We start from the raw sequence: 23,867 nt of genomic DNA, 5'->3' as shown, positions 1-23,867 counted from the left end.
AACGTGTTCTATTGATTCAGCCTGACCACATTTATCACACTTTCCATTTTCATGTTTCCCCATTCTATGTAGGCACTGATTTAACAAACAATGTCCAATACGCATCCTTGACATTAAAACGTCATATTTTCTTTTGCCATATTTGCTTCTGATGTTTAGTAAAAGAATATATATATATAAATGCACACAAATTAAGTGAGATTGAAGCCACCGTCAAAAATAGTCTACTTCAAGCATATATTTCTGCACCACCCGTTTTATCTATTATTACAAATATTCTTTATGTTTTCTAATTTAAGTGAAAAAATAAACGTAAACAAATCGCTAAATGTGAGATTGAAGACAATGTCTAAATAAAGTACTCCAAGTATATTACACCAGCACCCGTTTGATCTAATGAACTTTTTACATTTAAAATAAAAATATATTATTACTTTTTCACTTGCAGGACAAAATAAATATTGTAAAAGGTAAATAAAGCGAAAGAGCGTAGAGGAGGAGGAGGCCGTGGTACGTTAACCAATGAGATACGAATACGTAGAAAATGGGCGTGTCTAAGCGACGACCCGCAGAAATATATAAATAGAAGCCCAGCCCTCTTACTTTCAAATACGAGGTCCTGTGTGAGACGGATCGTGGTTCAACGGGGTTTGTGTAAGTCAACTTTAAGATCTTTTAGTAGATATTTCGACATTAGTGAGCCGTCGTAATAGGTCAACTAGAGCTAATTTAAAACAAAACAATTCGCCATTTTCAAAGTTGATCGTTTTTTCGCTTTCTTCTGCTTCCTGATGAATCATTTGCTGGATATAAGTTATATATTTTTTTTAGCTTGGATTGTTTCAAACACTCTTGGCCTTGAACGAAGTTCGTTTAAACATCATGTGGCGTTTTTAGACGCGTTAAATGTCTTTTTTAGGCGGGCTTTGAAGCTATATGTGGCATCTGATAATTCCCTGCTGATTTGTCGAGTAACGTTAGGTTTTTGCCGCCATTTTGGACAATGGTTTGTTCCTCTTGTACTTGAAGAGGTCTAGCTGCTGGTGTGTTGCCGAATACTGCATTCAAATAACTTTCCCTTGTGCCTCTGCACACTTTCCCGCCGTTTCGAAACTATGCAACTGCAGTATTTCTGTCTGAAAGTGAGTTTCGTGGTGGGATGGTGTGTAATATGCAGTTTGATATGAGGGGACCGTCTCTGCTGCAGATGGAGGCTGATGCTGGAGGCACAGAATAGCGTCTGATGCAAATATACGCATGGGATGCTTGTTTGGGTGTGTTCAAGGACAATTACGCACGTGTCTAAGCCGTTTTATATAGTTTAGAATTTAAAACGCGTCGTAGGCACTTTTATATTGTACAGCTTTATAAATGGTAATTTGAGTATATGCGGCTTTGCAGCGGAAGTGGTGAACGCAAACCGCAAGACCCGGATGATGCCGCCATTTTAAGTCACCGTTTGAGTTTCCCATTTAACATGGGACGAATTCCATATTTAAGGTTTTATTTTGTTGTTTTTATTCCAGAGACTGAGAAACAATGGCTCGTACTAAGCAGACCGCGCGTAAATCAACTGGAGGAAAGGCGCCAAGAAAACAGCTGGCGACTAAAGCCGCTAGGAAGAGCGCGCCCTCTACTGGTGGCGTCAAGAAGCCCCACAGATACAGGTGAGTCTGAGATGCTGCTGTAATGAGATGCACAATCGCACATACAGGATGGATAATGATGACAACGGGTAAACCATACTTTTTTCCCTTTCTCCCCCACCCCACTTTAGGCCTGGAACTGTTGCTCTGAGAGAGATTCGTCGCTATCAAAAGTCAACAGAGTTGCTCATCCGCAAGTTGCCATTTCAGCGTCTGGTTAGGGAGATCGCACAGGACTTCAAAACTGATCTGAGGTTCCAGAGTGCAGCCATTGGTGCACTTCAGGTGTGTAACTACTAGATTTAAAATTATTCCATTGCAGTGTGATATACAACCTACTCAAAAGTTGCTTCAAGTTTTAATAAACTCTTCCTTGTCGTTTTTATATTAACAGGAAGCAAGTGAAGCCTACCTTGTCGGTTTGTTTGAGGACACTAACTTGTGCGCCATTCATGCCAAGAGAGTCACAATCATGCCCAAGGATATTCAGCTTGCGAGGCGAATCAGAGGAGAGAGGGCCTAATCTTCTTTCTTTTTTCCCCCCTTTTATTAATGAGAAACACTCGAAGTAAAAGCAATGGATTTGTACATTGGAGTCATTTTGTAAAGCATTCCTTACAGACTCAGGTTTTTAAAGTGAGTGTCTAGATTAACCATTGTAGAGCTCCTTGTAAAGCGGCTTTAGTTGCATGCTTTAAAGTATTTATCACTTATCTTTTACATTGATCATTGGGTTCTAAATAAATTACTCTACCTCAACCTTGTGCTGGTTCCGTCTGTCACCTTGAATATGCTTTGGCTCTGGTTTTTAATTGAAAGACCCATGTAATACTTGAATGACTGCCATGTAAACCTCTTGTGACTAAAGTTACCTTTTTCATAAAGGTGGCTCTCTGCTCGATTTGTAGCATGTAGACTTGTGTTTTCACCACAAGAGGGCAGAATCGTGTCACTTGGCGCGATTTTCAGTGTTAACCACAAGCTGTCATCAAATTACATCTAGTTGTGATGTTTTCTGTTAGAGGTGTCATGCTACCGTGTCACGGTTACTGTTTATACAGAAGCAGAATACAACTCATTTGATAACACTAGCAAATTGCATTCCTACAAAATGGGATTAGAAGGCAAAAATGCAGTAACTGAGTGCTGGCTGCCAAATTAAACCTGTAACGACGTCGTGACAACGGTGTAGCATGCTAATCCAAACCGTTGCATTGCAAGTATAATTTTCAGTATTCACCCTTTTTATTCGGAATAGACTAATTTAACATTGCTTTGGGATCACCACACTAGCCTCCATTTAAGGAAGCTGCTTAATGTTGTTACTCGACAATACAAAAGTTTGACAATGCTGAACATTTCACCACTTAACTCGTCCAAAACATCGTTGTGTGATTGATTTACATTGTTTCATAGATTAGAAAATGCCATTACTCTTCACCAGTGTAAACGTTTCTGATTAATCTCAGTTGCCGTCGACTGTATGTATTTACTTGTATATCTTCAGGGATGTGTTCGTTGTTGGCGTCCTCTTGTGGTCAGTTTGCACTTTTTTTTTTTTTTTTTTTTTTTTTTTTTTTTTTTTAAATCTAATATCTAAAGGTTTTGGTTTGGTCTATACTAGGGCTGTCCAAACTCGGTCCTGGAGGGCCAGTGTCCTGCAGAGTTTAGCTCCAACTTGCCTCAGCACACCTGCATGGAAGCTTCTAGTATGCTTAGTAAGAGCTTGATTAGCTGCTTCAGGTGTTTAATTAGGGTTGGAGCTAAACTCTGCAGGACACTGGCCCTCCAGGACCGAGTTTGGACAGCCCTGGTCTATACCATGTTATTTTGGTGTATTTATTTTTATTGTGTGGTGCTATGTATTTCTTTGTAACTTTGTCCTTCGCTGCCTATCTTGATCAGGACTCCCTGTAGAAGAGATATTGTATCTCAATGGGACCTTCCTGGTTAAGTAAATAAAATTAGTATTGTATTCGCAACACTCTTGGACTGAAACAGTCCTGTGCAAAGCTCTATTTGACCCTCTTGATGTTACCTAAGGTGCCTCGGTTCTTTTTTTGTTTTCTCTCCTAGAGAAGATTTTAATATGTAAATGTAATTGTGGATCAGATCTTTTATTCAAAGTCATTCCCTAAGCATATGCATTAATTCTCACTACCTTTAATTACCTTTGACAAAAGGTAGCCACCCTTTGGTTTTGGGTGCTGCAAGTCTTATTGTGTTTTATAAGCTTTCAGCTTATTTTCCAAGCCACAATATTTCTATGGGATTTTTGTAAAATATGTATTATTTGGACAGAATCAGATCGGAGGAACTTGTTTTGTGCTCAAATTTATTATGAAGTATATTTGAGGTTTGTATTGTTTGTGTCTGAATAAAGACAGGCATCATGTAAACACTGGAAACCATAAGACAGCATGAGTTCCGATTCATTAAACCGCATCAAAAGAGAAATCTCACAGATAAATATATGCGCTAGGACGCAATGACGTCAGACCCTCAACCCTGAGCCCTGCTCCAGTCCCAGCTGCAGACACGCACTCTTCTCACAGTCTCTGTCTCACCATCTCTCCCTCACCTCTTGCTCTTTGTCTTTCACAGAGTTGTCCTGTGTCTATTTATTTGTATGTATACAGATACAAAATTAACATTGTCGACTCTTTCCCAGGGGATTGACTGTGGGGGTCCAGATTTCAGCTCTGTTATCTGTCATTATTTCACATGTCTATGTTTCTGTGATGCTCACATCCCAAGGCTGTTCTCATCATGGATTCTCAAATCTCTGTTGGAGGCACACAACCTTACTTGTGAGGCACAAGTTTCCCAAGTCACTCTTTTGTTTATCTCTTGATGTGTGGATTTATATATATATATATGTACATTTCTTATTTTTCCTGATCAAGTCCATACAAATTAAGTTATTCAAACAATGCTTACATATTTTTCCCAGGCTGGGCCATTACAGCTGGAAAAAACATTTCTTGGTTTTGCCAAGCTGTCTTATTTTTATTATTTTCTTGCAGACTTTGTCAGAATTGCATGTTCTATTGCACTGGTCTATATTAAACTAACTCTTTCTATCAGCACCTAGCACTCCATACTGATATATCCTTGTTATTATCAATAATAGTTGCATTACTTTAATGATACTTGGTACCAAATACATTTTTATCAACTGCATGTCAGAAACCAACAAATGGGTTTTAGTTGAAAAAGAATATTCACCATTGATCTCAGTGTTGTTATGAGTCTCATCATGTGTTTATAGAGCAGTGTTATTTTAGTATTATTTATATAATACATTATAGTATTTATTTTTAATTAACTTTAATTTTGATATTTTTAATTTGATTTTATTTCAATTTTAGTCATTTACTATTTCGACTTAAACTTATTTTTTGAAGTTTTTTAAGGTTAAAATTAATCTAATATTTATCTTACATTTAATTTCTATTAACAAAAATTGTTTTAGTTTTAGTTAATATTAACAGCACTGCTCCAGAGTGAGTTTATGACTCATGATGATTGACTCAGAAAGGTCTGTGACCAGAACCAGGGCAAAGACAGCAGCTTGGCCATCCTCGGGACACACTAAGAAGCGATTTCTAAATTTCACCCCAATTTTTTATTTTATTTTTTTTAAGTACTTTAAAAAAACAAACAAATTCAGACTTTTTACATTTTAGTGTTTTATAATTCACATTGGACTCATGATTCTCATTGCTGCAATACAGTAATTAAAAAAAAATCACTTGAGACTGGAGACTTTATCATGGCCAACAGGAACATATCCAATATGCATTTTTATTGGTTAAAATGTATCTGATTATAAAGATGTTTACCTTTTCATTATATGATGGCCTCTAAAATGTGCCCTATATTAAAGCACAGTCTGGATTAGCTGTTTGTGCAGGCCAGTCAATTTCCTGTGCCATTTGTCATAGATAATAAATGATAAGTGATGTAAACCATTATTTTATTATACTGTACTGTACATCTTATTTTCCATCTAAGAAGAGAAGAAATCCATTATGCAACAATATCCCCTCACCTTTCTAGTGTAGCGGACAGCGTTCATCAAAATGACAGTGAACACCTAGTGGTTTTATTACAAAATTGACAACCATTTTATATTTTATTGTGAAAATGAGGCTATTTATTCATTCATTGCTTTTTTCAGGCTCAAATGCATTACGTCTTGCTTAACCCAAATCCTTATATTGATAATTTTTCTATGATGTACTACTACCCAACAAGAAATATATATATATATAATTCCCAATAGATTAACTTTGAGATTATTTTTTGGAATTCCTCATTTTCTTTTTATTTGTTTATCTTTGTTCTGTTTTACTTGGGAAAAAGCCTTCAGACTGCCACTGTGTTTATGAATAATTTGAGTCATATTTTGTTTTAGACCCTGGGCATGAAAGGTCCCTCTCTAGGGGAGATTATCAGCTTCCTGTTATCAAGATGCTCTTATCATTTTGTAATAATTTGTAATATCTGTATAGTGTACGCTCAAATGATACTTAAATCATCCAGACACATTTTGGACAGCGAAACAATAATTTCAAGTCTTATTGTGTATCCATATTATATAATATCCATACAGTTTCTAAACAAATTAGACCTTTTTGGAATTCCTTGGAGTCCTTGTTTTTGCTGGTAGGGTGCGCTCATGAGAAAGCGAGAGGAATGGGAATGCAACGAATAAAGAGTTCAAGAGTATTAGGATCAAGTAAACAGCAGCGCTGGATGCCGAACTTCTGAAGTCTTGAATAATGTGTTTATATCTTGCTATACTGTCTGCACACTGACTCCAACTTCAAGGAAACAAGAGCCAACACCTGGGTTTAGTGTCACTAACACTTGTCCAAATGAGCACTAATCCACCAAATATGTTTGCATTGAACTGGATTTACTTTAATGTTTCCCTAACTATGTTTTTGTGTAAACCAGAGAGATTGCACATGCAGTTTACATTCTCGGACATTAGTACTGCTTACAAAATCCCTAAAATTGTCTGGGAGTGAATCTTAGACTGATGACACAAGGCAACGTTTTGAGCAATTTGAGCAGCATTGCTCAAAATGTTGCCCAGTATATTATCAGCCTTACACTCTTGAAAAAGACTCTGTTGAAAAAAGAAAGAAAGAAAAAAAAAACCATCATATGCTGGTTAGGAATGTTTTGAAGCATGGCAACAGGTTATGAGCTGGTATCAGCAGGTCATGTGCTGGTCCTATGCTAGACCTAAGCAACTAGCTCCTGCTCAGGACCAGCTCAGGACCAGTTTAAATCAGTTCAAACCAGCTGCCACACTTCAAAACATTCCTAGCCAGCATCTTGTTTTTTTTTTTGTTTGTTTTTTTACTGGGGATTCTCACGGTTTTAGCATCCCCTCTCAGTGAAGATGTTCGCAATAAAAAATCCTACAAAATATGCATTTATTCAGTCTTGAACAGAACAGATCAAGTTCCAATAACATTAATATATACACTGGAGAATATATAGAAATGACTCAGATTGGAAATGGGTCGCAGGTGCTTCCATGACTTTATTTGTTCCCTTAAATTGGACTCAGAGAATATCATCCTATAAAAGTCTATTATTTCAATTATCTGTAAAAGGCAGCTTTAGGCTAAGCTCTGCATCCGTGTTTTATAATCCACTTCATCAACAGGTGATTCACCCTGACGTATCCTGGTTTCGCTCAGCCAACAATAAGAATTAGGTAGTGTTCACGGCATCAAGCTAACCCAAGGATCTCTCTCTCTGTCAATTCATGATCAAGTTCTGGAAGCGAGGCAAGACAACTGACAACTTCAGGAACTGCAGGTTACCGCATCTGCGCTACACTTCTGACTCGCTCCTGACAGGGATGTGTAAATCCAGGGTGTGATTACAGAAGCGGTAGACCACGGACCAGCTGGCTTTCCGCTTGATGAAGAGCCGCAGCTTGTCTCTGAAAGTCTCCCCGAGGAAGCTGTAAATAATCGGGTTTAGGCAGCTGTTGGAGAACGCAGCCAGGTTGACGATGTGTCCGGTCAAGGGGTAGTCGTGCCACAACGTGGTGTCACTGCGTTTCGATGGGTCGGCCGTGCCTTGGAGCAGCTGGATGCTAATGAAAACATTCTCGGGCAGCCAGCAAATAAAGAACACCAGCACCACCACCACGATCATGCGCAGGGCCTTCTGCCGGCGTGGCCACAGTCCTCTGTGCTTCTGGGCACGCATGAGGATGCGAACAATCAGGGAGTAGCACAGGCCGATGATGGAGAAGGGCACCAGAAATCCGATCGTCACCTCGAGCCACTGGATCTCAAAAACGTTGGCAAAGCAGAAGTGCACCTCGCCGGTGTGTTGGGTCTGCACGATGGTGAAAGGAAGCAGAGTCGCCAGGATGGAGGCCATCCAGATGAGGCTGCAGCTGAGTTTGGCATGCTGCATGGTTCGTAGTGGACTGCTGCTCATAGAGTTAGCCAGAGCAATGTATCGGTCGAAACTCATCCATGTTAGGAAGAAGATGCTACTGTACATGTTCACCTGGAGGAACAGCGACATGAAGGTACAGAGGACGGCATAGTCGTAGTACTTCTCGTTGAGATTGAAGACCTCGATGAGCGAGTCCGCCACTAGAATAAGGTCCGCCACAGCCAGGTTGACGAAGTACAGATCAGGGATGGTCATCTTGTCCCTGTGGTTGAGGTTGACCACCAAAATGAGGATGTTCCCAATGAAGCCAATGGGGAACAGGAATATGGTGTACAGGCAGGAGAGAAACAGGCCGATGATGTAAAACTCATAGGTGTCTATGCTTTCTTTCACATCGGTTAGGTTGAAGTCATACGAAGCATTGAACTGCTCAGTGCCATTTACATAAATCTGAATCACAGTGGTAGTCTGCTCTTCCATACTGGCCAAGTCTCTGTTTCAGATGTTGTGAATGGTGCTACATACTTCATTTGTGTCAGGGCCCAGTTCGCCTTGTAGAGAGCATTCTTTGTTAAGCCTCCATTCGCATTCTGAAGGCAACCGGTTGTTTACCAGCGGACGCTCAATGTTTGATAGATTCCACCCAGACAGATTCGCCTGTGGAGATGCAGCCAAGGTAGAAGACCTCCATTTTCAGGGCAGTCTCTCAGCTACGGAGGCTGCCTGGGCTTGTGTGATCCATGGCACCAACACCAAGAGTCTCTCCTTAGGGATTGAGCTTCCTTTTTTTCTTTTGCACACTTTGCTCTTCACACGCGTTCAATCCAGTGCAGTCTGGTCTCCTCCAGTCCATGAGCATGATTTTTTTTTTTAGTCCACCAATGACACCACCACTGTGACACCTGAACAAGAAAGTGAAAAATTAGGAAAATAACATGCGAAGAACAAATGTTTATTTTTTTGCCATCACTTGTTTGTTTGACATTATTATTTAAGGTGATAGTTCACCGCAAAAAAACGTCATAATCATAATTTTTTCAACCTCATGTCATTCCAAACCTGTATGACTACCAGTGTTGGGGGTAACATATTAAAATTAATGTTAGTTAACTAATCAGATTACTTTTTTTTTTTACTAGTACAGTAACACATTACTTTCTAATTTACAAGAAAATATTTGAGTTACATTTTATTTCCTGTTATTTTGTTTTCCCATTTATTGACTGGCAGCTCTCCTGTCCCCATGTTGAGAGAAATCAAAAGTAACTGCAGAGGCATTGTATGTGCTGTGTAAACATGATGGCTACTGTAGTTTTAGACCAAAAAATTGTGAACATGCATTTACTCATCTATTCCACAAAATTAATAAAAAGAGTGAAAAACCTCCTGGTGAAATGCTCTGCCCAACTCAATCCGAGCAGCTGAGTCCCTAGCCATTTTCAAGAAATGGCTAAAAGCACTTCTCTTCCATCTTCATTTGACCCTCTAACGCTAGCACTCTCTATTCTTATTCTATTTTATCTATTTGTTTCCTTTTTTTATTTAAATAAAAAAAAAAAAACACTTGATCCTCTAACACTTGCAAGTCTCTATTCATTTTCTAAATGATTATTTTCTTTAAAAAAAAGGGGCTTCTAACACTAGCTTTCTCTCTTTTTTTCAATTTTATCTACTTGTTTAGGCTAACCGAGACTTGTCAAAGCACTTGGATATTATTGTTGGTTTTTATTGCTTGTATTTTCCTCAAGTCGCTTTGGATAAAAGCGTTTGCTAAAAGACTAAATGTAAATGTTAACATAAAACATTACTTTTTATAAAAAGTAATGCAATTAGTTACTTTTTAAGGGAGTAATGCAATATTGTAATGCATTATTTTAAAAGTAACTTGCCACTGATGATGACTATATATATGTTTTTGCCCATGTAATGAAAGTCAGTGGGGTCCGGAACTGCAAACAGACCCAATCTACTTTCACTGAATGGACAAAAAAGCACTGAGACATTTTTCAAAATAACAGAAAGAAAGTCATACAGGTTTGGAATTACATGAGGATGAGTAAATGCTGACAGAATTTGAATTTTGAGGTGAAACATCACTTTAATATATTATGTTGAATATCTGCATTTGCACTTGATGGCAGCAGTCATAATAGTTTTTAATTGATTCACCTTAAGGACAGAGTATCTACAAGCTTATTAAAATGCAAAGCAAAGTCTTAAACAGATGCATTGAAGCACCCTGAGCTGTCAGACCCATGTGCTAAACTCACAACTATTAAACAGTAAAAAGACGCACTGTAGAACTGCTTCATAGGGATAGATACGATATTTGATTTTCCTCACAGGAACATAGGATAACTTTACATAACATTTATGTTCTTAACTGATTTTCACTGCACTAATGTGTTTTGATTTTGGAGAGATATATAGTGCACTGTAATGATTTTTCACTTACACAGAGTTAATGGATGTCAAAAGAAAATAGAATCTCATTATATTACTAATTTCAGATTAATATGCCACAGTATCATGTATATCATGAATAATGATGCGTAATGAATTAAATCTACTGCCTCCATGTTAATTAAAACACTCATTATGCAACAATTACCATTTGGAAAGAATATGTGACCCTGGACTACAAAACCAGTCATAAGTGTCAATTTTCTTAAATTGAGATTTATACATCATCTGAAAGCTGAATAAATAAGCTTTCCATTTATTTATGGTTTGTTAGGATCTGACAATATTTGGCTAAGATGCAACTATTCTAAAAAATCTAAATATTGAGAAAATCGCCCTTTAAAGTTGTCCAAATTAAGTTCTTAGCAATGCATATTACTAATAAAAATTAAGTTTTGATAAATATACAGTAGGAAATTTACAAAATATCTTCATGGAACATGATCTTTACTTAATAACCTAATGATTTTTGGCATAAAAGAAAAATCAATAATTTTGACCCATACAATGTATTTTTGGCTATTGCTACAAATATACCCCAGTGACTTAAGACTGGTTTTGTGCTCCAGGGTCACATATGTAATATTTAGATATAGGATTTGTATTAATCCAAATTAATTTGGTAAACAAATGCAAGAATTATCTTAATGAGTATTAAAATTAAGTATGGCAGAAAATAATGTATCGGTCCGTGAGCGATCAGGGCATATCTGACTTTTCACTTCCTAGATAGATGAACTACGCCTTTCTCAAATAGAATTCACCAGAGCCAAATTTAAATGTGCCAAATTTTATTCACAATGAACACTATATCAATTTTGTAATGAGAAAGAAACTCAGTGATTTTAATGGGGACTATGTGACCTTACTGGACTCAAAATACTTTAACCTTTAAAAGAATCAGCCTGAATTAAATTCCCAGTGAAACTGGTCGGCATGCAGCAGAAAATTCTAAGAACTGCAGCCAGCTTTCCAAAATTAGACCACTTATTTTCAGCGTTTTGCAGATGGCTTATTAGGAGCATAAAGGTTGGGATATTTGGACACTGTAAATAATTTTGACAATCATGCAAATCAAATACAATCTTCACTTTGATTGACAGTTTACAATATTTATCTCTCAATTAAAATGTAGGAACAATATCTATAAAAATGTCACTTTAAAGTTTCTGTTAAAAATGTTATATATGAACATAATATTTGTTTGGCATATCAAGTGGCCATTAAACTAAACAACTATAAACTAACAGCATTATGTAAGGCTTCGTTTGCTTTAGAAATACCATAAACAGAACTGTGAGAGTTTGATCCTGTAGCTGTAATTCATTCTCAACTGCAGACCCATTCAGATTTCATCACTGCATAATAGATAAAGGAACATTTGTTACTGCCTAAAATTACATCTCCTTCAAAAGACCCAGTAGGACAATATAATTCTTTCCCAAAAGGGAATCTGCACATTTACTCACAGACGCAAGATGACACGAGCAATTTATCAGTATATTAGTGATGGAGTAGTCACATCAACAGAAGACAAGCACACACACACACACACACACACACACACACACACACACACACACACAGATAATTTGGAAAGCAAGAGAGAGAGAGAGACTGCACATTATGATGTGTCTCATCCAGGAGAATCACTCCTACTTTGTCAAGCGTTCTCAACTATTTGAAATCTCTGCAGTGCATGTGTAAAATTATGGTGGCGTAGAAGACTTTAGATTTTTTTCCCCCTCCCACTGTTGAAAGACCATCTTACACTAGCATGAATTTGCATGATGTTCCAGGCTGGTTTATTCTGGTTCATGGTGCTTTGGTGCTGGTCTTGCGCAGGTGAAGCTGCTCAACCAGCAGTCTTTCTAGCGAAGCTAGTTGACTAAAATAGTCTTATTGATTAAGGCAGTTAACTGTCATATTCTCTTTGGGTTCTGAGAGACTGCATGGCCATATTTCAATAGCTCAAAAACATGCTTAGCATTCAAGTCTCAGGTTGATATTTCATGAGTTTTTATTGGCAACTACAATAAAAAACAAAAAAAACAACAAATGCAATGACTTGTCACATGATATGCTATGGCAGCAATATTATTTTAGTATTATTTATGTTGTTTACATATGTATTATTTTTGTTTATGTATTATTGTCATATTTTCAGTTTTCTTTTACTTAATTTTTTTTTAGATATACCTAGTAATTTTGTTATGTGCTTTTGTCATTCTCACTATTTTTAATATTTATATTTAGCTTTATTTTATTTCAGTTCTATACATTTTAGTTATTCAACTTCAACAACATTTCAACAAGCAACATTTCTAATTTTAATTTGATGGGTTTTTTTATTTAATTTTTCTCACATAATGAGTATATTTTACTTTTTTTAATTCAAATAGTTTTAGATAACAATAACAACCCTAACACACATGAGCAGTAAATTCCTACAATTTTACTTTGATTTGTTTTATTGTCTTTTTCTGAAGGAAACAGCAACATTGTAAAATTACTATTTTAAGTTTTTCACATAGAGCATTGTGAGCAAGTATATATCGACACAAAATATTCTAATTGTTGTGGTTAACTTAATCTCTAACTAAGCTATTATGCAACTCATTTACTTTTCTCCAAAGTATTATTAATGAATAAAATCCACGAATAGAAAATAAGTCAAAAGTCACTCACTTTATTCACAAGGGCTTGTGATGCAGTCAGTGTAGAGTTGCCGCAGATTTGCAATTCTTTACCAGGACAAGATCCACTTTCTGCACCACCTACTGTTATAAGACAACTCACTGCTGTCAGGGAGAAGGTCCAGACAAGAATATCACTACAGCTTCCTTTCTTTGTGGCCACTAGTTCACTAGCCACCCCTCTACCTCCTCCTCCTCTCTCTCTCTCTCTCTCTCCTCTCTGCTCTGACTTTCCTCAGCACGGCCACACGCATGTGGCCAGCATCAATAGCAGGAGACCCACCAACGACAGTTACTTAGCACAGGACATATGGCTGCTGTCGCGACTCATTTCATCTCTGTTTCAACCGCTGAGACATCCATGACACTCGTGCTCATTAGTCTAATTGCAGTTCAAAGAATGACGAAGATTTCACAAGGGCAGGCTGTTTTAAATGCTCCAAACCTGGGATGAGACGTCCCTGATGCAACGGCTCTGATGATGAATAATTGAGTGCATTTAATACACCTGGTCAGGTTTGAACTATTAAAGATGACGTAACGTGCTCGTATTCGAGGAAGATGCAAATAAATAGTACTAACTTTATGGAGTGTTCAAATAACTGTCATGCTAAATAAACATACGCTCCTGTCGTGAAAGTCCTGTTTTCTGAATACAGAAGGAGTAATCTGTACTGTTTAGTGCCAAATCTTAAGAGATGGTTTCACAGCTGTGTCATTTCTGTTAAAACATCAATTAGGGAATGGAAAATAGGCATAATAAGATTGTATGTGAGAAGTTACTTTACTTTACTTACTTTTGTCATTTAGCAGACGCTTTTGTCCAAAGCGACTTACAAATAAGAAAAAGTAACTAAAACTAAAAGTTACAACTCTATAAATACTATATACCCACATATTTAAGAAAATAAAGAAATTAAATAAAATTGACAGATGCATATAACATTTCAATAATAAACATATAAATGAAAAAACTAAAATAAAAAGCGATACTTCTATCCCTTGCCCGATGGAGTCGCACGGTAGAGTTGATGGTCTTTACACTCTTTACTTTTTACTTTCTATAAGTTAATCATTTGGTTGTGCAGTACAGTGTTAGATGGTGAATCGATACGACCCTTTGTTTGGAGAATGAGGGGCAGCAAAGCTTTTGTCGGCCGTGAGATTACTGAGTCACAAACTATTATGCTTGTAATTCGATTTTCTGAACAGGGATGGATTCTGTTCACCTTATCAGCCTCTCTGTGTCAAGATAGGTTTACAGAAAGCTTGAGGGCTCTTTTATGTGCCGTCAACTACGTCTTCAAAGAGGTTTGTGTAGGACATCTTGAAGTCAATGGTGAGAATCCCTGTCAGGCTGTTTGTAATGAATCCCCTGTGTTATCACAGAAAGAACATTTCAGACTAGAACATCAACAAATATAGAACTATAGAAACTTATAAAACTATTGTGAGGTGCCCAAATAAGATGATGCCCAAATACCTATCTATCTGGCTCAATTTCACATTTGTAGTAGTTTTAGAGAAACCCTCTGGTGAACTGGTCCCATGGGCTGGAAGGATGAAAGAAGTTCAAGTCAAGTTGAGCTTTATTGTCATTCTGCTACATGTGTGGACATATAGTGGAACGAAATGTAGTGTCTCGCAGGACCACGGTGCTACATACTAGTTAAACATAAGATAATACAACAGTGCAAGTATAAAAATAAAAAAAAAATAAAAAAATCAAAAAGCAATAGAGCATCTGACTATAGACAAAAATAGACCATCTGACTATACATATACTATAAATACTATAACTACTATACCTAGTTGCCTAGACATACACAAACTGAGACTGTACATGATATTGTGAGAACAAAATATATATATTTTGTACATTAAATTGTTGTGCAGATTAAAGAGAGATTTTGTGGGAAGCAGCGCATAGTGAAAAAAGATTTGTAGTGCAATGCTCAAGTAAACATTTTCTTATTGAGTCTTTGTAGCAGGGAGTGTTTATAGAAAGTGTCTAGTGTGCATATAGTGGGATGAGTGCGTTACTACAGGTGGTTTGTATAGCCCACTCACCTGTGTGTAGCACACTCAGAATTGCACTTAGGAAAAGTTATCAACAGTATTAATGAGTTTGGGGGGGTCAGAGGGGGACAGGGAGATTGGAGTTAAGAGCTCTCACAGCCTGGGGAAAAAAGCTGTTGAGCAATCTGACAGAGCGAGCTTTGATACTCCGGTATCTTCTACCTGATGGTAGGAGCTGGAAGAGGTTGTGGGAGGGGTGTGTGGGGTCTTTCACAATGCTGGAGGCCTTGCTGGAGCATCGTGCAAGGAAATGTCCAGGATTGAGGGGAGAGGGGCACCGATTATCTTTGCGGCAGTGTTCACTGTCCGTTGTAGGGTCTTGCGGTCAGCAGCACTGCAGTTCCCATACCAGACAGTGATGCAGGTGGTCAGCACACTCTCAATGGTGCCCCTGTAGAAAGTGGTGAGGATGGGTGGCGGGAGACTTGCCCTTTTCAGCCGGCGGAGAAAGTGGAGGCACTGTTGTCCCTTCTTGTTGAGTGACGTGACGGTGGTGGTCCAGGTGAGATCCTCTGTGATGTGCACCCCCAGGATTTTAGTGCTGCCAACTCTCTCCACGGGTGAGCCGTCGATGGTCAACAGAGTTTCTCCTGAAGTCCATCACAACCTCTTTTGTCTTACTCACATTGAGGGACAGGTTTTTAGCACCACACCATTTCGCCAGCTGTGCCACTTCCTCTCTGTAGAGCGTTTCATCGTTGTTGCTGATGAGGCCTACCACAGTTGTGTCATCAGCAAACTTGATGATGTGGTTGGAGCTGGACTTGGCAGTGCAGTCGTGAGTCAGCAGCATGAAGAGCAGCGGGCTGAGCACATAGCCTTGTGGGGCACCTGTGCTCAGTGTGGTAGTGCTGGAGGAGTTGCAGCCGACACGGACTGACTGAGGTCTTGCAGTTAAAAAGTCCAGGATCCAATTACAGAGGGAGGTGTTAAAGCCCAGGAAGTTTACTTTGTGGATGAGCTGTTGTGGGATTATAGTGTTGAATGCTGAGCTGAAGTCAATGAACAGCATTCTTACAGAGGGGTCTTTCTGTTCCAGGTGAGTAAGAGCTAGGTGGAGAGTGGTGGATATTGTATCGTCTGTGGAACGGTTTGGTCGGTATGCAAACTGGAATGGGTCCAGTGTGTTTGGGAGACTGGACTTGATGTGATGCATGACTAACCTCTCAAAGCACTTCATCATGATTGGGGTCAGTGCTATGGGACGATAGTCATTCAGACAGGACACGGGTGACTTCTTTGGTACTGGAATTATGGAGTTGGATTTGAGACACGTGGGGACGACTGCCTGGCTCAGTGAGTTGTTGAAGATGTCTGTTAGGACATCCGTCAGCTGTGCAGCACAGTCTCTCAGTACACGTCCAGGTATGTTGTCAGGGCCCGCAGGGTTTCGTGAGTTAACCCGGGACAGGGTCTTCCTTACGTCGGCTGGAGAGAGACAGAGTACCTGGTCATTTGGAGATGTGAGTAGTTTCTGTGCAGGCGTGTCGTTCTGTATCTCAAATCGGGAGTAGAAGTGGTTGAGTGCATCTGGTAAGGATGTGTCATCGTCACTGGCCTGTGGCGGGGGCTTGTAGTCAGTCTGGTCTGAATGGCTTGCCACAGGGTCTGAGTGTCTTTACTGTCTGTGAAGTTGTTGTTGATTTTTTTAGCATATTGATGTTATCTGCTACTGTTAGCTGCTGTCAGTATTACATCGCTGCCATGCAGAGGAGAAACAAATGTGATCACCTTGCATTATATTAGACTGCATTATCTTTGTGAAAGTCATCATTTATGCTTAAGGGAACATGTATAATGTTGTAACCCTTTTAAGTGCTGCATTCCACCTGCAGAGCTTCCTGAGAAAACCAGTAAAACAAACCCATTGCTTAAAGCCAGCATGAGGGCAAAGCTGTGAGGTTAAAGCACAACTGGCCTCTGGGCTCTAACTGTATTTCTAAACAACAAAACACTGAGTTTAAACAGCCATTTTTATAACGTTACCTGATATTTAGCTGGCACATAATAATTAATAGCATATATTGTTGTGAAAAAAAATAACAGCTTCAAGTTACCCGACACACATATATATATATATATATATATATATATATATATAATTTTGCTGTTTCATGAATGACTTTGCTTCAAAATTATTTGTTTTACAGTTAAAATTAGCTGTAAACATGATCCATTGATAATGTGACAACATGCCCCTCTATTAAGGCATGTTTTCACAAAAGGTCAGCTAAATGCACCTGTACGTGTGAATTGTATGTCTGTTTATTTGTTTGTTTGTTTATTTATTTGTTTTTAAATAACTTTGGCAATGGGTTAAATGATTTGGCTTAATAAATACACTATAATTTGTGTAAAATTTGAGAATTACTTACGTGCTTTTTGTCAAAATGATGTTACTTCTTTGGAGTCACATTTTTTTTTAAACATAATAGGTTTGTGTCAACTTGCATGCAAAATACTGGATTTCTGGTCATTAAAATACGTTAAATAAAAATCATTTTTTTCTTAAAATTAAATTAATTACATAAACAGATCATAAAAAGTAGAAATCCAGTTACCAGTGTTACCAGTGTTTTTATTATTATTATTATTATTATTATGATTATTATTATCATTACAGTATTTATTCATATTTTGGATTAGCATTTTATATATATATATATATATATATGTATATATATATATATATAATTTTAGTTTAAGCTTTGGCAATGTTGTTATGTGCATTTATAATTTTTATTAGTTTTCTTTTTTGATAGTATATAGATTTAATTAAATTTATTTTCATTTCAGTTTTAATAATCTAAGTACTTGAAATTAAACTATTGTTTTAGTTGTTTTCCAAGGCAACATATTTAATTTTCATTTATGTTTAGGTTTTTCATCTATTTTAATTGCCATTTTAAAAAAATCAAGAACAAGAGTGATATTTACAGATATTTGATGAGTTTCAAATTTGCTACTTTTATGTTGCTAATTTTAGGTCAAATAAAATTTTAACAGATTTAATAGTCCTCATAGAATAAGGGATGCAGTCCTGAAGAATCAAACATTTTTGTTATGTGTGTACTTTACAGTCCCACAGTCTCCACCTGCTTTCAAGTAACATTTTCCCAGAGGAGTTGCTCTTAAATGGGGAGCCTGTTGTTTGTCTCCCTCTATTAAACTCTCTATCAATGCAATTTTCACAGGGACTCATAGAACAATCTGGAGGGAACTGATTAATTATGATGCCGGGAACAACTGATGAGTTACAGACAGTATGAGACTGCTTTTCTCACTTTACATGCCTGACCGTGTCCCTCTGCAGGGAGGTAATTACATTTGTTGGGTGGCAACATGTGGTGGAAGCTTTGTTCTATACAACCTGTGTGTATTAGTGTTAAATGCAAACTGAGTGTCACGATCTTCCCTCACACAGTTACATGTTAATGGTGTGGAGTGTTTTTCTAGGAACTGTGCTCACTCTAAAAACACTGTCCTACTGTGAGCTCTGAAGATCCATAAAATTAGTTGATACACTCCACATTTTAGAGACAGAGCACTAAATAAATGAATCTTGTCATTTGGTTCACTTGTTCTGAGTCACTGAACAATAGCTCTGTACGGCTCACAATTGACTGAAAGGAGATGTTTGATCTAACACAATGAACTTTGATAATTGAAAGGACCCTATTACTGCACATCTATTCACAAGGGTTGTTTTCTCACAGAAGTGAGCCACTGACTGACAAACCAGAAGAGCACTACAATTCTAGGACTGAAACGATCTGTCTTAATTATAAGAATCACCATAGCAACACAGCAAAGGTAAGTTAAGGGACAATGGATTCAAGACTGGAAAAAAATAAGAGCTATTTTACTGTGTGCATGGCATTTTTCACATTTCGATTGGAGAGCTGAAACCAACCCAAGCTCAAACGTACCTCTGCATACAACTCCAAAAATGTACCTATACATACAATTCACTTCAGTTCCCAGCTGAAATGAATGCCAGTGGCAGAAAAACATAGCCTTTATCCGTGTTCACACAAAGTGATGATTACATGGGGAGATTATCAGTTAAAACGTATTTTCAGACAGATCCTTTCGGAATACAACCTCAAAATAATTTTGCCATAGTGCATGATTTGTACATTATTACATCTTCACATTTACATAACCAACCATATTTTTTAGTGTGTTTGATCATCTTCAATATGTCTATTGGACGTTTCCCAACAGATATCTAATAGATGTTTAGAAAATGTCTTTAAGATGTTTATGATTTAGAATGTATGTAAAAATGACATCTTACAGATGTTTGTACACAGGCTTTCCAGATGAAGCAATCTTTAACAGACATCTTGCAGATGTAAGTGTGCTATCTGGGAGAGGAATAGAAGTGCAGTAAATAGTAAAACAGTTTGCACTACAAACCAGTGCGTTCATAATTAAGACAATACATTAAAATGATATGGTAAGAGCCTGGGTTGATTAAAATAGATGGATGCTAGATAGGTAGAGTAGGCTATGCAGGCAGGCAGGCAGGCAGACAGACACAATCTACACAGACTAAACAAGCCAATTCTGTATTTCCTACAATGAGAGCACCTTAAAAAAAATGCAATGTTCTTGCAGGTAAATGATAACACACTTTTAATAAGACGACTTAAAATATTTAGTTCATCTAATGAATAAAAGTCTGTTTAAAAGATCTGTCAGATAAACCTCATATTTTTCAGCATTTAGCAATGGTAAACAACCCTCTTTTAACAATCCTCTTTCTTTTAGATTCATGTTTGTGTTCAAACCCACTGTATAACATGGGTAGTAGTTGACTTAAAACTAAAGGCAGACTTTTATGCAGATAGACAAATGAATTAAATCTAGAATTTGCAATGAGATGCACATATACAACAGCACGTGATTCTCAACCATGGTGAGGATCAACAAATGCTAAATCAGTAAAAATATGAACTCTGATCCACATGACAGCTAACTGACAGTGACAACAGCAGTTTTCAAGTTGACAGTGACAAAATGTTTTCAAGTTGCAATGCATGCTGGGAACTTGTGCAATATTGTATGTAAAATAGTTTGTTCAGATGACTCAATTTGAAAAGCTGGGAGAATTTCGATATGTTGTGAACAAATACTTGAGTATAAGGCACAAAAACAACAACTTTTCGCACAATTCGGTTCACACAAAAAATCGAACTGAGTTAAAATTCTTTGTTTAGGCTACTTTTTTACATTTGTTAGTAGAACTTTTTAAAAGTTGGATTTTTTACAGTGGGGTGATTTTACTTTTATCCAAAACAAGAAATTAATATCAAATAATTTTAGAATAAATATTGAATAATTTTACACAACATTGACTAAGTAGCCTATATAAATAATGAGAGCTCCAAACAAAGTCAAAGCAAAATTAACCACTGTCTCTGAGTGAACAAATAGTTGATATGTTTCCTGATTGAATCCTCTGAGAACCAAACTGTAAATCATTTAATGACTTACTCATGAAGACACTTGTTGCCACCTACTGGTCTAAAATGTAACTCACAGAAGGAGTCACTAAATAAAATGTCTCTAATAATGCATCAAAACTAATGACCAGTTTATTCATGAAATTGTGATTAATTAAATCTAGAAAGATTGCAATCAAAGTGCGCACATCAATTAGGCAAAAAGCTCAGTGTGGGTGCTCAACCACAAAAACTATTTCAAACAAGAAAAAAACAAAAACAAAAACAAAGTTTGCACACCACAGCTCCAAAAGTAGAAAATATTTATTTATGTTATCACCACAGGTGAATTTTCGAGCCTATAGCTCTTCATTAGACTTCAGACTATAATCTAGAAACGTGTCATTCTGTTAGCTCAAATCTAGAAAATAAAAGATCATGGAATATTTTTTTATGTAATCTTCCTAACATTCGTACAAGCAGCATACACTGACACGATAGATTTTGAGTGCAGCATGGACAGTGTGATGGTATCCAGCCCTGGAACTAAATGAATTCACAACACAGGAAATGGCTAACATAAAGCCTACAAAGCTCTGTCTAGTATAAGGCAGCTTCAGCTACAGGATGACATTGACTAGATCCAGAATAAGCATATGTCTTTTGTAATCCTTTTAAAAATGTTGGCACATGGGAAGTGCTCAGAGATTTAATGCTCAATGTGTCCCTTCCATATTTGTGATTCTGCTGTGGATAAAAAGAAGCATTTTTGAATGTCTATTTAACAGAAAGTTCATCCTGCTGCACTATTTGTTTTGAACACAGGGTGGAGTCAAAGTGTAAATTATGGAAATAATTGATCTAAAAACAGCCTTTTCTTCCTCTTTTTTAAATAATAGCAAATTCTTTATGTAGGTGAATTGAATGAAATTCCCTGGAAATGCAGAGATATGTAACATTATACCCTCAGGTGTTCAAATGCTTTGTTGAATGGTTTGGTCAGATGCTGTTTTCAGTGGTCAAGACCAAGCAGCTTTGTCAAAGGCAGGCATGTTAGAGGTCAGTGGCCTTGAGCGAGTCAGTGTAGAGACTGTTGTGACAGATTCCTGCACCTGTGGGAACCGAGCCGAGGGGTGAGAACAGCATTATGCTCCAGCTGTCTCCTCAATAACAAGCAGCAAAACACTCTGCCTGACACCCTGCTGCCTCACCCGACCGCAACGCCCCTGGGATATGGGTGACAAGTAAACACCTCTTTTGTGACCTCTTCCACTTTGTTCATTTGAAAGCTGTGTTTTATGCTGACACATTTCTTCTTCTTTATTTTAATTTGGGCCTTTTACTTTTGGGAACATAATACCATCAGCCTTTCATTTTGAAATCTTTATTGTAAAAATTAGTGACTCACTGTCCAACAAAATGGACAGTGGAATGAGTGATATGATGTTTACATGTTTCACTAATACACACAGGTTGTAGATATTCCATATGGAATAAGTGATAAAACGGGTCAAAAGCTGTATACAAACTCTCTCTCTCTCTCTCTCTCTCTCTCTCTCTCTCTCTCTCTCTCCCTCTCTCTCTCTCTCTCTCTCTCTCTCTCTCTCTCTCTCTCTCTCTCTCTCTCTCTCTCTCTATATATATATATATATACACTGTAAAAAAAAAAGTTGAGCCACCTTAAAATTTTAAGGCAACCAGCTTCAGCAAATTTTTGAGTTTTATCAACTTCTTGTTTTAAGTTTATACAACAAAAAGTTGAGAAATTTCCTAAAAAATAAGTTGAGAAAACTCAGAAATCTGATGAAGCTGGTTGCCTTAAACTTTTAAAGGTGCACTGTGTAATAGTTAGGATGATCTATAGACAGAAATGCGATATACATAACTATGTTTTCAGAGGAGTATAAAGACCATACTTAATGAATCATTATGTTTTTATTACCTTAGATTGAGCAATTTCTATCTACATATACCGCGGGTTCCTTACATGGAAGTCGCCACCATGTTTCTACAGTAGCCCTAAATGGACAAACTGCTCTACAGAGCGCGTTTCGCCACTCGTGTTTCGTTTTGTTGTTCTTGCGAAAAAACACTGACACAAGGAAGTAACAGTAATATTCACAATGACATCGGTTTATTGAATAATTAAGTAAATATAATTCCTTAATTTACCTTTGTAAAGAAACCTCATTGCTCTCTGCAGTTTCAGACGATGGCATCTTAGCCCTGTATCGGCCACCGTAGCTTCTCTAAAGCCTGGCTCACACTACAGTATTTTTAGCCCGATTTAGCCCCGATTGCTCCCTCCCAAGAATCAGAGGAAAAATCTTTTCGAGTACGTCGATCGGTCCCGATGTATCTGGTAATGTGAGGCTTTCAAAGATCAAACCTTGCACCTCCCGATCTGCTCGCACACAAATCGGGGCCACCCCAATCATATTGAACATGTTTGATATTTATGCTGGGTACACACTAAAAGTTTTAAAATCTTCAAAATGTGAGAGAAAAACCATTTTGCTCCTGTGTGGTGTGCCGCGATGTGACAAAGATAGCACACCACACACCAACAGATTTTCAACCAGAGTCCTGACTGTGAACACGACAAATCTCACAAAATATCTGGAGACTTGAGAATAAACAAGATTTTAATTTTTTTTTTAATTACAATTTTAGAACAAAGATCATACAAGGGCAATAACATATAAATGACATTAAATACAGTAATGAACAAACAAACAAAAACACAATAAAAAGGAAAAAAAAAAAAAGGAAAATCAATAAGAAAATTATATTTATTATTCAAATAATAGTTTTAAGACTTTAAAGTAATGACAAAGTCCCAGTCTTTGGTAATGCCAGGAAGAAATTGCGATGATAGTGTCTTTTTTTTTTTTTAACAAAAAATAAACAGTTACAGCTCAAAACAGATTACAACAAAACTAGATATAGCTTATAAACAATATACAAAGATCCTGAAAAATAACCAAAAAACAAAACATTAAGCCAGAGGAAATATATACATTACAATAAATTAAATTTGAGAAGAGAAAAAAAAAAAAAAAAAGAAAGAAACCAAAATCCCACCCTCCCGC

At 37.2% G+C, this 23,867-nt stretch overlaps 2 protein-coding genes across 2 annotated transcripts; one reads left to right on the top strand and one right to left on the bottom strand.

The window, feature by feature from the left end:
• Positions 1-547: 547 nt before the first annotated feature.
• On the top strand, positions 548-2,405 carry LOC306856916 (histone H3.3A). The gene is made up of 4 exons (XM_079396468.1): positions 548-654; positions 1,527-1,667; positions 1,778-1,931; positions 2,041-2,405. Exons 2-4 carry the CDS (start codon positions 1,540-1,542, stop codon positions 2,167-2,169), a joined length of 411 nt encoding a protein of 136 aa, XP_079252594.1. The 5' UTR covers positions 548-654; positions 1,527-1,539; the 3' UTR covers positions 2,170-2,405.
• A 5,100-nt stretch (positions 2,406-7,505) lies between these two features.
• On the bottom strand, positions 7,506-8,567 carry LOC306848790 (G-protein coupled estrogen receptor 1; the record flags this gene model as incomplete). The annotated part of the gene is made up of 1 exon (XM_079383558.1): positions 7,506-8,567. The coding sequence occupies one exon, from the start codon at positions 8,565-8,567 to the stop codon at positions 7,506-7,508; it is 1,062 nt and encodes a 353-aa protein (XP_079239684.1).
• Between the last annotated feature and the right edge of the window lie 15,300 nt (positions 8,568-23,867).

The sequence above is a fragment of the Barbus barbus genome (assembly GCF_936440315.1).
Source record: "Barbus barbus genome assembly, chromosome: 3".
In the NCBI taxonomy this organism is placed as follows: Eukaryota; Metazoa; Chordata; class Actinopteri; order Cypriniformes; family Cyprinidae; genus Barbus; species Barbus barbus.
Note: the sequence above shows the minus strand (reverse complement) of the source record. Positions and strands in the feature narration are given on the sequence as shown.

Excerpts from the sequence above, each read along its gene's own strand:
- LOC306856916 (XM_079396468.1), top strand. The coding sequence starts at position 1,540 with ATGGCTCGTACTAAGCAGACCGCGCGTAAATCAACTGGAGGAAAGGCG. Across the intron at positions 1,668-1,777 it reads AAGAAGCCCCACAGATACAG|GCCTGGAACTGTTGCTCTGA; the intron begins GTGAGTCTGAGA and ends ACCCCACTTTAG. Across the intron at positions 1,932-2,040 it reads CAGCCATTGGTGCACTTCAG|GAAGCAAGTGAAGCCTACCT; the intron begins GTGTGTAACTAC and ends TTATATTAACAG.